The sequence below is a fragment of the Stylophora pistillata genome, chromosome 9, assembly GCF_964205215.1.
Source record: "Stylophora pistillata chromosome 9, jaStyPist1.2, whole genome shotgun sequence".
Taxonomy (NCBI): domain Eukaryota; kingdom Metazoa; phylum Cnidaria; class Anthozoa; order Scleractinia; family Pocilloporidae; genus Stylophora; species Stylophora pistillata.
This window is the reverse complement of record NC_142527.1, coordinates 31,294,161-31,307,963: the sequence shown is the minus strand read 5'-3', so window position 1 is coordinate 31,307,963 and position 13,803 is coordinate 31,294,161. Positions and strand designations below refer to the sequence as shown.

General features: G+C 38.5%; 3 protein-coding genes across 10 annotated transcripts in view; 2 read left to right on the top strand and 1 right to left on the bottom strand.

Annotated features, from left to right (window-relative positions):
* Positions 1-13,803, bottom strand: part of LOC111326308 (tachykinin-like peptides receptor 86C) — a 30,055-nt gene that overhangs the window by 2,901 nt on the left and 13,351 nt on the right. For both annotated transcript variants that reach the window (XM_088732925.1, XM_088732927.1), the window contains exon 2: positions 498-554. In XM_088732925.1, the coding sequence (XP_088589051.1) occupies positions 498-554 (57 nt within the window). The remainder of the gene's footprint in view (positions 1-497; positions 555-13,803) is intronic.
* Positions 1,103-2,241, top strand: LOC111341375 (uncharacterized; the record flags this gene model as incomplete). The annotated part of the gene is made up of 4 exons (XM_088733312.1): positions 1,103-1,214; positions 1,542-1,602; positions 1,735-1,962; positions 2,076-2,241. Coding segments are annotated over 4 exons (567 nt in total), but the record flags the coding sequence as incomplete, so codon positions are not given.
* LOC111318846 (uncharacterized) overlaps positions 9,277-13,803 on the top strand; it is a 6,806-nt gene continuing 2,279 nt past the window's right edge. For 5 of the 7 annotated variants that reach the window (XM_088732935.1, XM_088732934.1, XM_088732932.1 and 2 more), the window contains exons 1-13: positions 9,277-9,484; positions 9,778-9,812; positions 10,069-10,145; positions 10,668-10,748; positions 10,871-10,912; positions 11,130-11,195; positions 11,361-11,408; positions 11,494-11,597; positions 12,346-12,428; positions 12,631-12,710; positions 13,137-13,244; positions 13,519-13,600; positions 13,706-13,766. In XM_088732935.1, the coding sequence (XP_088589061.1) occupies positions 10,891-10,912; positions 11,130-11,195; positions 11,361-11,408; positions 11,494-11,597; positions 12,346-12,428; positions 12,631-12,710; positions 13,137-13,244; positions 13,519-13,600; positions 13,706-13,766 (654 nt within the window). In that variant the 5' untranslated portion in view covers positions 9,277-9,484; positions 9,778-9,812; positions 10,069-10,145; positions 10,668-10,748; positions 10,871-10,890. Of the gene's footprint in view, positions 9,485-9,777; positions 9,813-10,068; positions 10,146-10,667; positions 10,759-10,870; positions 10,913-11,129; positions 11,196-11,360; positions 11,409-11,493; positions 11,598-12,345; positions 12,429-12,630; positions 12,711-13,136; positions 13,245-13,518; positions 13,601-13,705; positions 13,767-13,803 lie in introns of all 7 variants that reach the window. The other 2 variants (XM_088732930.1, XM_088732931.1) reach the window with 2 other exon arrangements.

Here is a 13,803-nt window from a genome sequence, read left to right as displayed (position 1 = left end):
ATAAGAGCTTTTTTTTAAAATCAAGCTCACTCTGGTTTAGACCGATATTCCTGGACGTCAACGGAGCAGTGAAAAGGCCGGAAGGAATTGCTGGAAACAGGAATAGGCAAGCAAAAACACATTTCGAGCTTATTGATAAATAGTTATAACTTTGTGATTGATAATGAATGTAAGAATCAAAGTGTCTAAGAATAAAAGTGAAGGTAATGCTTAGGTTTAGACTCGAAGTTCGCACAGATTATCAGAAAGAAGCAGTAGCAATAACGATTTCATTTCACTTAATCTTTAATTCCCAGTTTAATACCTGGTAGAACAAAGATAGCACTGGAGTTAATGAACGATATAGTATGTAAAGACACCAATGGCACATAATAGAATTTTTTTGGAAACAGAGAATCAATCTCCCCTTGAATTCGCTTTGCAACATCAACTTATTCTCCTCTAAATTATTGAGTTTAGAGGCGTTAATTGCCTTTTGACAATACATTACAATGTACCTGCGATAGAATGTATGGGAGACCACTGCCACCTTAAAGACTTGTAATCTCTTAGCTCTAAAGGAAGAGAAAATAAGGAAAATAAATACATTTCAAGTTCAATGATCCGAGTGTTTCTTCAGGTTGATGTAGACTAAGAGACACCGTATACCTCTAGACAAGCTTGACAACCTTGCTTCCCTCGTCCAACGGTTTGAAAACTCAGAAGCCCGAGACTGATGAACTTGAGGAACTACTGAGTTTAATCCTGATCAGTCCTTTATTTTAACATTTCAAGATGATTTGTCTTGAATATTAATTCGGGTATTGGGCACGCATCTCCTCGAGACAGCCAGACAGGAATATCAAACTTAAATGTTTGCATGCGTGGGGCTTAAAATGAATTGAAATCCAGCATGGCTCATATTAATAGTCCATCCACGTACAACACGGGCTTGTGTCTTCCGCTTTGAAAGTCAATAAAAACTGATGAAAGCTCAAATGCGGCAGAGGACAAACTAACAAACACCCGCCGGCTTGGTGGGTATTTCGCTTTGAAGCAAGTCTTATTTTACATGATGTGTGCGAGGGTTATACTATTTTTGTAAGAATGTAACTCATAACGTAATGAATCGAATGCCTTAAACTTATATGACAGCGATGGGGATAACTCAGAACCTTTAGGAGAGTCTGGGCCACGTCCTTATCAACATGAGCCGCGTAGAGTTTACCGAAACGGTGATAGCGATGCCGATATCGGTTCTAATACAGATACAGATGCCGATACAGATGCCAATACAGATGCCGATACAGATGCCGATACAGATGCCGATACAGATGCCGATACAGATGCCGATACAGATGCCGATACAGATGCCGATACAGATGCCGATACAGATGCCGATACAGATGCCGATACAGATGCCGATACAGATGCCGATACAGATGCCGATACAGATGCCGATACCGGTTCTGATACAGATACAGATGCCGATACAGATGCCGATACAGATGCCGATACCGGTTCTGATACAGATACAGATGCCGATACAGATGCCGATGCAGATACCGGTTCTGATACAGAACCGGTTGATAGCGATGCCAATCGTCTCGGAAACACAGACTGGTATTTAATTCATTGTGTAATTTATTTGTTTTTTACATGAAAACTTAATAAAGCAAGTTTCCAATCTAAAAGAATGCAACAGAAGTTTTTTAACTTGAGCGTCCGTGGGTGTTTTATATAAAATTGTCAAAGGTGCGAGTGTGGAACTTGTCAGCCAATGCCGACAACACATGAAAGTGTTTATTGTGCGGAAATCGGGCAAGTGTGGCAAAAGGTGGAGGAGCAAAGGCCTGAGACCCAAATGACTTGTATTACTGAGTATCCAGGTTTTCAGTCAACCTGCCTCGATGTCTGGGTGCTGGAGACGGCCTATTATGCGTACAGACAGCAATACGGTGCAGATAATCACACCCAAAACGAGTAAGCGAAATGTTTTATTTTAATCTGACTTTTAGATCGATTTGCTGGAGTTCTTTGTGCTCTTGATTAAATAACACAGTGCTAGAGCTAGTTATTTTTCTCGCTCCTGGGAGGAAATTTCGCTACATTGCCTACAGACAGCTGGCTCGCTGGTGCTGGGGTTATCTCGGCAAAAATGTCAGGGTCGCTTTGCCATCTAGTGCGGTAAATAAAATCCGAAGCACTTTTCCAGCTGATTTTGGAACTTCTTACACTGGATTAAAATCGCCAAACCTTTGACAGAAACAAAGGTAGATGTAAATGCAGATCATAATTATTCATGTCCTACACCACTAGCAGTTGTGCCTGTTCCATTGAAAATATTTATATAGTGCTTTCCTTCATCTCCGAAGTATTATTATTGATAAACAAGTTGTAACGAAAAGTTTTGCGGGTGTAGCCTGTATATATATAATTATCGAACCTTTTTGTGTTTGCTTCGATTGGAAATATAGAGAGATAGTTTCGCTAGCTGAACTCTGGATCTTTTAATTTTTATTCAAAGTAAAAAAATGGTTTTCTAATGACCTTTGATTACAAATTCACCGCTGTGTAGGCTGTGACACAAATTCTCCAACTGCTACTTCTTTGCAGGGTTTCTCAAAGAGAGCAGCAAGCGGGGCTGGCAAAGATTCTCTACGAAGATTTCTTTTGACAGATTTTTGGGATCATTATCAATAGCTGGGAACAGACCCTGATATAAAACTACCATGACATTTTATTCAAAACCCCCTTATGTAAATCATCATCGCTACATAGCGACAATATAGAGGTACAAATATAAAACCCCTGGATGTCAAGTACGGTTCTGACCTTCACGATCGAGGATCGATATCAACATCTGCGCGCAGACTCCTAGATGTAACATTTTACCATCGCAATAAACAACTGGACACACGTTTAACATGGATGTGACATTTTAAGTTCAATTAATCAATATCAACATCTGGGCACAGAATACGCACTGTATGTAAAGAGTTACGATCAACACAGACCCCTAACCGTAAGATACTAAGATAAGTTGCAACATCTGCCAACAGCTCATCATGTAAGACACATTGATTAAAACCCATGGATGTGAGAAACAACGAACAATATCAACATCTGGGCACAGCCCATTCGTGTAAAACACATTGATATAAACCCCTGAGTGTAAGACCCCTGATTGTAAGAACCCCTGACAGTAAGAACCCCTGATTTTAAGAACCCCTGATTGTAAGAACCCCTGATTTTTAATTTGAACGTAAGGAGCAACGATCAATATCAACATCTGGACACAGCCCCTTCGTGTAAGACACACTGATATAAACCCCTGAACGTAAGGAACAACGATCAATATCAACATCTGGGCACATTCTTTCATATAAAACACACTGATATAAACCCCTGAGTGTAAGACCCCTGATTGTAAGAACCCCTGACTGTAAGAACCCCTGATTGTAAGAACCCCTGATTTTAATACCCCTGACTGTAAGAACCCCTGAGTGTAAGAACCCCTGATGGTAAGAACTCTTGATTTTAAGAACCCCTGACTGTAAGAACCCCTGAATGTAAGAACCCCTGATTGTAAGAACCCCTGACTGTAAGAACCCCTGAATGTATGACCCCTGATTGTAAGAACCCCTGACTGTAAGACCCCTGATTGAAAGACCCCTTATTGTAAGAACCCCTGATTGTAAGAACCCCTGACTGTAAGAATCCCTGTTTGTAAGAACCCCTGATTGTAGGAACCCCTGATTGTAAGGACCCCTGACTGTAAGACCCCTGATTGAAAGACCCCTTATTGTAAGAACCCCTGATTGTAAGAACCCCTGATTGTAAGAACCCCTGATTTTAAGAACCCCTGATTGTAAGAACCCCTGATTGTAAGAACCCCTGATTGTAAGAACCCCTGATTTTAAGAACCCCTGACGGTAAGACCCCTGTTTTTAAGACCCCTGATTGTAAGAACCCCTGATTTTAAGAACCCCTGATTGTAAGAACCCCTGATTGTAAGAACCCCTGATTGTAAGAACCCCTGATTGTAAGAACCCCTGATTGTAAGAACCCCTGATTTTAAGAACCCCTGACGGTAAGACCCCTGTTTTTAAGACCCCTGATTGTAAGAACCTCTGAGTGTAAGAATCCCTGACTGTAAGACCCCTGATTGTAAGAACCCCTGATTGTAAGAACCCCTGATTTTGAGAACCCCTGATTGTAAGAACCCCTGATTGTAAGAACCTCTGATTGTAAGAACCCCTTTTTTCCTCAAAGAAAAGGGTAATGTCTTTACATATACAAAATGTATTTACATTTACATTGTGGTCATTGCAGCAATAGTTCTAATATAGCTATGCTTTCGGAAAGTAATTCTTTACAATCGTTTTATATTACGTCAAATAAAGGGATGCACCGCAGGCAGATGTGAAAACGTTTCGTTTCTTAATTAACAAAATTGATAATGTCAAAAAAACATTTCTGGCACTATGACAATCACAAAATTGTTTTATTTGCTGATAACGGATATAGTTTGCAGTTTTCAGCCATGTTCATCGCTGCTGTAAATTTTTACCTTGCAGCACAATTTTTATTCATGAAATATACAGCTACTGTTGATACACCTATCAATGCCTTGCCCCAACAGGGGGAGTGTGGAATTAGGTGGTAAGAACAGACCATCGCACTTTGTAATAAACGAAAAGATGTAGCACCTTGTAATTACACTTGGTAAATGGTAGGAGGACAAACTAAGTCTGTCTCGATTGGGTTAGTAAAGTTGCTGGAAAGTCCCGCATCGAAATGCCGAAAACTTTCTAAAAAATTGTTCGGCTACCTAAATATCAAAATTCGCCACATAAATGTTTGAAACTTTTATATCAACGTTAAAATAAAACGTTAGTTTTCGTTAATCACAATAACTTTTAACAACAGTCAAGAATAGCTTGGAACTTAGACAGAGCTCGGTTCGCACTGACATGGGCGAAATTGAAATTTGTTCTTGTATGTTGAGGGTGAAACTATTCAATCCTCCTCTTCTGTTTGTAATCGTGGAGTGATACTCGATCTCAGTGCTGATATGGAAGACCACATTAAAAAGATTTTCGAAAAATGTCATTTCCATCTAACTAAATGATATCAGTAAGATCAGTACATATTTGGATCGTGAATCTACTTAAGCAATTATTCATCCTTTTGTTACCACTAACTTGGACTGTCTGTACTGCTATTTTATATGGATTACGTAAAGTTCTCTTAAACCGCCTACAGCTAGTGCAGAATAGGGCAGCGCGCATTGTAACATTTACAAAGAAGTATGAACATATAACTCCCATTTTAATAGATAAAAATAAAAATAAATAGAAATCCCAACATCAGGGTAGTACCATCAGAACTTAAAGCTCTGCTATCAATAGGAGCCCTTTTAATTATAAAATAATTAAAAAGTCTTATTCAATATAATATTACAGAAAGTTCTAATTAACGTGACTATTATAAACAACATATCCATGATAAAAAAAAGATTTCTTGGCTGTTTCAGTTCTAGCGCGGGGCAAATGAAGCAAATTTCCCTGTCTTGTTCTGGTATTATTAGGGTTAGGGTTGGGTTTAGAGGACAATTACCAGAAATACATTTACTGTAAGGCCATTTAAGATCCATTAAAGCTTGCCCACTATCCTTAGATTTTGAAACAATTTTGGATGCCCTTCTTTGAAAATGATCCAGAAGTCCGGCATTGCTAAAACTTGGGTGCGGCCAGACATAGTTTTCAAATCGGTTCAGTTCTTTGCTTTTGATTCCAAAATAGCGCAGTTTCCTGAACAAAATAGAATGATCTATTGTGTTGAATGCCTTACGCAAGTCCACAAAAGCTAGTCGTCAGGCCTAGGAACTTTGCTCTGAGACAGTGAAGCATTAATTATTGCTTGAAACGTCAGCTTTTGTTATGGAACAGCATACCCGCATCTTTAAGAAATGCCGATTCCTTGAATTCTTCCAAAACAGACATATTTAATTCGCCAAGCTTTTTTGATTTGTAAATATATTTCTGTTTAATTTCCATGTGTATATAATGTACTTGTTAGATTTTTCAGTGTTTTTAAATACATTTTGTGATACTGTTAAGCGCCAAGAGCAATTAGTGATATAGACGCTATATAGATAAAGTTTATTATTATTATCATTGTTGTTATTATTAGTAGTAGTTGATAAATATTCAAGAAATTCGCATAAATTTAAGTTTTCCATGAACGTTGACGTTTTCGCACTTGATATGTGCTCTAAACCTATATTTTGAGCACAATCTATGTAGAAATAGATTATTATCTCTTAGGTACAGTTCATGCGCCAAGGTTTTCCGAAAATCACCCGTACGTGAGGCGTGAGTAGTCCAGTGGTCAGTGCGCTGGACTCTGGGTTAAACGGCCCGGGTTCAAGTCCTGGCTGGGGCTTAACGTTGAGTCCTTAAGCAAGACACTTCACTCACATTGTTTCGTCTTCTCAGATAGGACGTAAAGCCGGAGGTCCCGTCTCTTAAAAAGGGTAAGGGTTAAGAGACGTTAATTTCCCACGCACGAGATTACTGTGTGCTGGATGTCCTCCCCTGGGGTGGGTTGGGTGGGAAAACAGCAGGTCCACATCAGCTTATACAGTTGCCAATAAATTCAACCTGCTTGAAAAAATAAACATGATGATGATGATGATGATCGATCGTTGCTTTTTTCACGTGTGTGTTGTTGACAGTGTAACCAAAGAGGCGATGAGACTCACTACCTCGTGTTAAGTAGTGAATTGATAGAATCTTTTACCCTGAATTTTGTTATCACCCACTTTATTTTTATTTTTGTGCCCTTCACTTCGGTATCTCTAAGTATTTTCACAAGGTCGCCCTCTTTCCTCCTTGCGAACCGAGAACCAGCACTTTTTTTCTGAAGATTTTCTTTCGCCACGTACTTCTTTCACTTCGACAAGTTCCTCTTAAAAAATTTCTCCGAGTATGCCAATCTTGGAACTCGGACACTCGTCATTGTCCATATTTCAGAAATGTGCATTTGTTTCACGGGAGAAATGGTTTAGTCTTCGTGGCGAAAATTGAAAATGACTCTCGACCAATGAGGGCATGAGAATTTCTATGGTTATTGTGAAAAGGCCACAAACAAAGTGCGAAAATTTTATTTCAAAGAACGACAGAACAAAGGGCCGCAGCTCCGCCTCTCGTTTTCGCAGCAGTAGCGGTTTCTTAGCAGTCACAAAATAAGTAGTAAAATACAGCAAATCAAGCATCCGAACAGCATCAAGATGAATCTCATGGACATTAACAGGCTTACTGATGGTCCAGTCCTCAATGTAATAACTTGGCTACAGCGGCAGAACTTGATAGCTAGTCCTCTGAGATGCGTGCCATGCAATAGAGGAATGGAATTAGTAGAGAGAAATCCAGACCACGTAGATGGATATGTGTGGTAAGAATAGACAGTACCAATACTAAACTTTTTTAAAATATCTACTTTCTATCACTGACATACTACTAGGTAGTTTAGCATTGAAATAAGTGATCATCATAAATCGGAATTCTTCACGAGTTAGACCACTGCTTTCCCTTTTCCAAATTTAAGCAAAATGACTAACAGACAGACAGACAGACATCTATATTTATACAGGATAGCCCCTTCAGTGTAGTAAACACTGGTATCAACGGGGGTCCTGTTACCCACCCATCCCACCCCAGGGGAGGACATCCATCACACAGTAATCTCGTGCGTGGGAAATTAACGTCTCCTGCCCCTAACCCTGCAGGAGACGGGACCTCCATTTATTCGTCCCTATCCGAGAAGACTAGAATATCTAACCATTTCTTGATGTTAAAGAAAGGAAGCATATTCTTCTCAGTTAATTTTTTAAGACCCTGAGTGTTGGTCCGGCCGGTATTGAACTCTCGACCTCCCGCACAGCAGTCCGGCGCTCTCCCAATTGAGCTAACCAGGCGGCGGTAAAACGGTAAAACGGCGGTAACAATCGATCCTTGTCTATAATTATAAAATATTTTTCTTTATAAGGAGATGCAAAGGCTGTAAAGGCAAAATGTCTCTGAGAGAAGGCAGTTTTTTCGCCGAGTTTCCCCGGATTCCTCTGGAAAAACTCCTAATTGTGATCTATCTGTGGAGTCAGCGCGAGTTGCGCTCTAGAGTTTCTTCCATGGTTGGATTGACAAAAAACACCGTTGGACGTTTGTTTGCCACGCTCCGCTTCATTTGTAAGAGAGATATAGAAGATAGACCAGTCACCCCATTTGGCGGGCGTGTGTACGTGGTCAAGTGTAACGAAAGTCAATTCAAGCACAAATCGAAGGTGAGTAAGTGCACTGTCGTTTTCATTTCAAACGGAGGCTTCTGTTTGAAAACTTAGTTTTGTAGCAACTTCTTGATAACTTTTAAAGGAAATCTATCAATTTCCGGGCTCGCCAAGTCTCATCTATTTATCTGCTTATGGTTTGTCAGAGGTTACGATCCTTTTGAAGATTGCCCCCCTGGAATACGCCCACCTCTACTAGCTTAGAACATCCCACAATCAGAGTAGTCTTTAGAATTGCCGTCAAGTATCAGACACATCCAACTCTCTGTACGGAAAAATTATTTTACCACGAGATATTAATAGGGTTTGATACGCAAGCATTTTTTCTTGCTGCAAGTCATACATATGCTTGCGAGCACAGCCAAGTTGAAGAATTGTCCGTTTTTCTGGCTACCGTGCCCATAATACAAAAACGCCTAACACCCGCCATTAAATCTGGTAAGAAGGAGGGTTTATATGCCAGGAGGGTGCTTGATTTCGCACGCATCAAATCAAAGTTAATCGTTATTTTGACAAGCATGAATGCCACTGTCAGTGGTTCTAACCTGTTGACCCTGGCTGGCACGTGGGATGATAAGTGGGGGGATACTATGAAGGCAATGTTCAAAAGCCGCTCTAGAGTGTTCATGCGATTAGATCGAGGTAAGATAACTCTTAACGAAAAGGGCAAGTCATCTTCACAGTTAGAAAAGGCCCTAGGGAAAAAAATAACATTTGCATAACGACAAGACATGTCCAAGCCGCAACAGCAGTCCCGATAAAATTTTAACGAGGATTACTGGAAAATTCGAACCAAGTTTTCCGACTTAATTTTGAAAAGTATGCTGAAGTTTGGAGATAGAGTACGTTGCGGTACTTCATGCTTCAACCCGCGAGAGGATGACACGCGAGCTCCACGCGAGCGACGATGCGCAAGTGGCGGGGTCTGGCCCGAGTTCAATCGAGTCTTTACTCACTTGTGTACGGTACAAGTGCTGAAGAGATCTTACGAATATCTGTCTCATTCAAGGAGTACTCATGTTAATCTGCACCATATTTAACTATGTCTGCACACGGCTCAACTACACATCAGACAGTGTCTTTTAAATTTAATGAATAACATCGTCGTTCTCTCTTTTTCAGATAGCACGAATCAAGATCAGGATGGCGAAGCAGGTGATTATTAATTAATGAAAAGATCAATATTAAAATTTGAGCATTAAAGGATTTTCGAAGACGATCGAGCACCCGCCATATATCGATAATTGTAGAACTTTCCTTGCCTCCTTGCCAAGGACGTGATTGAAATTCATTCCTAGCTTAATCGATTGTGATGTTCTGATAGTAATTGCAGTTTCCATGAAAAGATGATCTTAAATGATTCATGATTTGCTGAACCTGCACTCGGCTAAACTACATCATTCAGTTTCTTTTAAATTAACTTAATAACGTCGTTCTCTCTTTTTCAGATATAACACGAATCAAGATCAAGATGGTGCAGCAGGTGATTATTTACGAAAAGTTCATATCATATTTAAGAATTAAAGGTTTTTCTTAGACGATCGAGCAACCGCCGATTACCGGTAATTGGAGAACATTCCTTACCGATTGAAATTCGTTCTTAGCTTAATTGACTGTGATGTTATCATTAGTAATTGCAGTTTCTGTGAAAAGATGATGTTAAGTAACCTAGAATACTTTCCAAGAGAATCACTTTCTTTCAACCCGATCGTTCTTTTCTTTAATGCTTGATACAACAGGGCAATCAACATCAGGAACTGGAAATGTAGGAATTGGGGTAGCGAGAGCCACCAGGTGGTTGTGGTACCTCCAGAAGGTAACATTGCATTTTTTGTTATGATTAATAACTTCTAGGATAGTCAGAAATGAAACTTGATTTGGTACCAATAAATGGGGCTGTAACGCAAACATGTCAACTGGTGTTTAGATGAGAGTATACAAACACGGAAAAACTTGTGTTAATATTTAATTTAGGTGGACCCTAAAATAGCCATCCATATAATTTATTGTTTGATTTCAAATAATTTTTATGGCCACTGCCTCCTATGGAGGTGAAGCCATAATGTTGACTTGGTTGAGTGAGTGAGTGAGTGAGTGAGTGAGTGAGTGAGTGAGTGTGACTGTAGAATTCGAAAGGATAGATGGATAGAGGAATGGTGAGGTTCTTGAGCTAGCTACTATAATTTGTCATTCCTCTTTTATTATTATTATTATTTTAATCATTAATTTATTATTATGAATATGACTATTTGTTACCATCTATTGGGTACTCTAAAAGATGTGGGATGTAATAGTAGTAGCCATATCCAGTCTTAAGTGCCTATGTTTTCTACTTCAGATGAAAATGCAAGTGGTGAGGAACTTGGTAGACCTATCTTTACTTCATCATCAATAGTACATCAAGTACCCATTGTAGCAGGTACATGTAGGTATACTTTCAACACTTTTTCTGTCTGGAGAACTAAAGTGTAGGTTAGCATTGCTCTTGCAGCTTTGATGAACTTGTTTTCCTTTTTTCTTCTTTTTTTTTCTTTCAATTAGGTGACCAGAAAAGAGCAGAGATGTTTGTTGAAAGCCTACATGGTAAAGATGAAGGAAGTTCAATATGTAGTTATTTCTGGAGTTGAGTTACAAACGGGATGGGCATAATTATATTGCACAAAGAGATATTAAGAATGGAATACCCACTTGAAAAGACTATGAGAGTTTTAATAACTTGAAAGAAAAAACTTATAGCTGAAACTTATAGCTGTTTATAGTCTTTGTAATCATTCACCCTAAGTTGTTCTCAATTTCCTAGAGTCAGTAGTCACATGCTATCCTATGGCAATGGATGGCCACATTTTGGCTGCACAGGCAGTAGAAGGTAATAGTGTAATCCAATAATTATATACAAATTTTAAAGGTCAAATATTGGCTTGTCAGTCCTAGTTCAAATTATATTTTGATAGGTTTTGAACATGAATATTGTAAAATAATGTAATAGAAGAAAGGGAGATTAGGTTAAAAAAAGACGTGTAATATTTTTCAGTGGGAACAGGGGAAGAGGACGTGGATCATCTGGTTGGCGTAGAAGCAAGTAAGTAAAGACTTGAAATGAATCATCTTAATCTGGTCCTGCAAAGAAGTTATGTGCTCAATTGATTCTACATTCTTACTGTTAGACCCAAGTTGTGGACCAGCCTATGATTTACAGCTGCTAAGAAAACTAATGGTAGCACATGATGTGCCCCCAGTGCTACCATTCCTGTGCATAAATGCACGAGAAGTAAGTGTGTGAAGGTTTGTAGGGATGATTTTAGATAAGAGTTGCGTACAAAGTCTCTTCAGGTTATGATGGACAAGTCACAGTTGGCCTAGTCATAAGCATGTGAAACTTCAGATTGTGTTGCAGTTAGGTTCATGACCTTGCTATATGTCAGGAGGTTTTGTGTTTGGATGAAATACATTCTTTCTCAAAGTGCCTATTTCCAGCCTGCACCATTAATGACAAACAGAAAACTTACAGGGAAACCTGATCAAATGCTGGAGATTAACCTCTTAGGAGCCAACAGCTATACATGACCTTGTTTCTTCATGAGACTCACATTTCAGTAATTCTAAGGTCTAATGTTGCAATTTAGAATCAAGTTTAGTATTAACCTGATTGAGGTCTATCTTGGGTTCATAGTGTTTTTACATAATTGTATAAAATGTACATGTAGCTTTGTGTTCATGTTTAGTTTTTTTAGCGCTTTGTGTCGGATTGTAGTGTTAGAATTGTGACATAAAACACGTCACTTAATGTTTTGAAATTTCTAATCAATTCTTCCCATTCCCTAAATTATACAGATGAGTCATCACTAGTTGAAGGTTACATACATCAAAATACACTGAAATGAAATGCATGTCTTATGAAATTAGAGGTTCTGCACGATAATGTTTGGAAGGGAAAGACAAAATGTGCATTTATACAATAAAAAGCAATTATCATTATAACATTTTAAAAAATCTTATTATCTAAAAATTGAACTCAGATGAGAAAGCAGTGCCACCAGGACTGTATTACTTTGGTGCTCATCCGCTACAAAGCTTCGCAAAAGGCCATGGATACCTTAAGGTACACCTATAAATTTCTGGAATATAACTTCATAACAATCAGAGCAAAGAATTATGCAGTGGTGGGGCTTTGCATTTCATTTCATTAGGGATAAGTGATTCTAGTTAAACATATTTCAATAATAGCTGAGATGTGCAAGTCATATAGTAGTATTGTATCCATCACTTCCTTGAATATAGTACACACTACTGGTTCATTTCAGAGCTTTGTTGGATATATCAGACGTGTTGGGAACCTGCGACCTGTATGCCTCCCTTAAAGGCAGCAATTTTGATAACAGTGGTAAGTGTTTAGGCTTGATTACCAACCTCTGTTATTATTATTATTATTATTATTATTATTATTATTATAATTATTATTAGCTGTTGAGACACTGGTGGTTCTCCTGGTGACTCACATGATTATCAAGCTGTATCCCAAGGAAATCATTTTCAAATTTTTTCCCACTTTTACCATGAAACAGCAGTTTATTGGACAACAAAAGTCAGTTCTCAAAAGGCATGTAACCTCATACAGATTTTTCCATAGCTCATTGTCAATCACAACATTGTCTTGGAAAATAAAAGTTAGGAAACAAACACAAATTAGTTGTTCAAAAAAAATGCATGCAAAAGTAATAATAATAAATTATGTTTTGAACAGAACCATCCAAAAGAGACATTGTCATGTCCTCAGTAATGTAATGAATTGACTGTCTTATTTGCATAGCTTGTGGGAAACATCAACAATCTCAACAATCAAGTGAAGATGTGGAGATCAGGGTGATGCACCCCACGTTAACTTCCAACAGAATGATAGTAGGAAGTTTGATAGCAGGTCAGTGCAGACATTTGAGCTTCCAATTTGTCGCTCAAATTGTAACCTATCAAAGGTATCCCATGCATGGTAATCCTGTAGCCGATAATCATAATTTACAAAAATCTCAAATCTCCTGATTTTCTTTTGATTTGGGAGTTTTAAAGAACATTTACAAACAAACAAACCAAGAAATGAAAAAAATGCAAGTGCATGATGTTCTGTTAAATTATGCAATTTAACACTGAGAATTATCTTGTTGTGTATTAATGGTATGGATGACTATGTCTTTGAGGAAATGAAAGTGGCCTTACAAGAGAGTTGGTAGAAGCAATACACCAAGGCAAGGAGGCTTCAAATGCTCTAAAGGCTCACAGGTTAATGTTGCAGTGTACTATAACTAATTATTGTTCAGGTTGATCTCATTATAACCATAATGGTTTAAGTTTTCTAACTCAAACTACATTAATTTGAATTTACAGGGACCTCTTGGAAAGGGACCGAGCTATAAGATTACAGCAGGAAATTGAATTGCAAGCTTCTGTAAGTTTTGTAGATCACAGATAAATTGGCAACCATT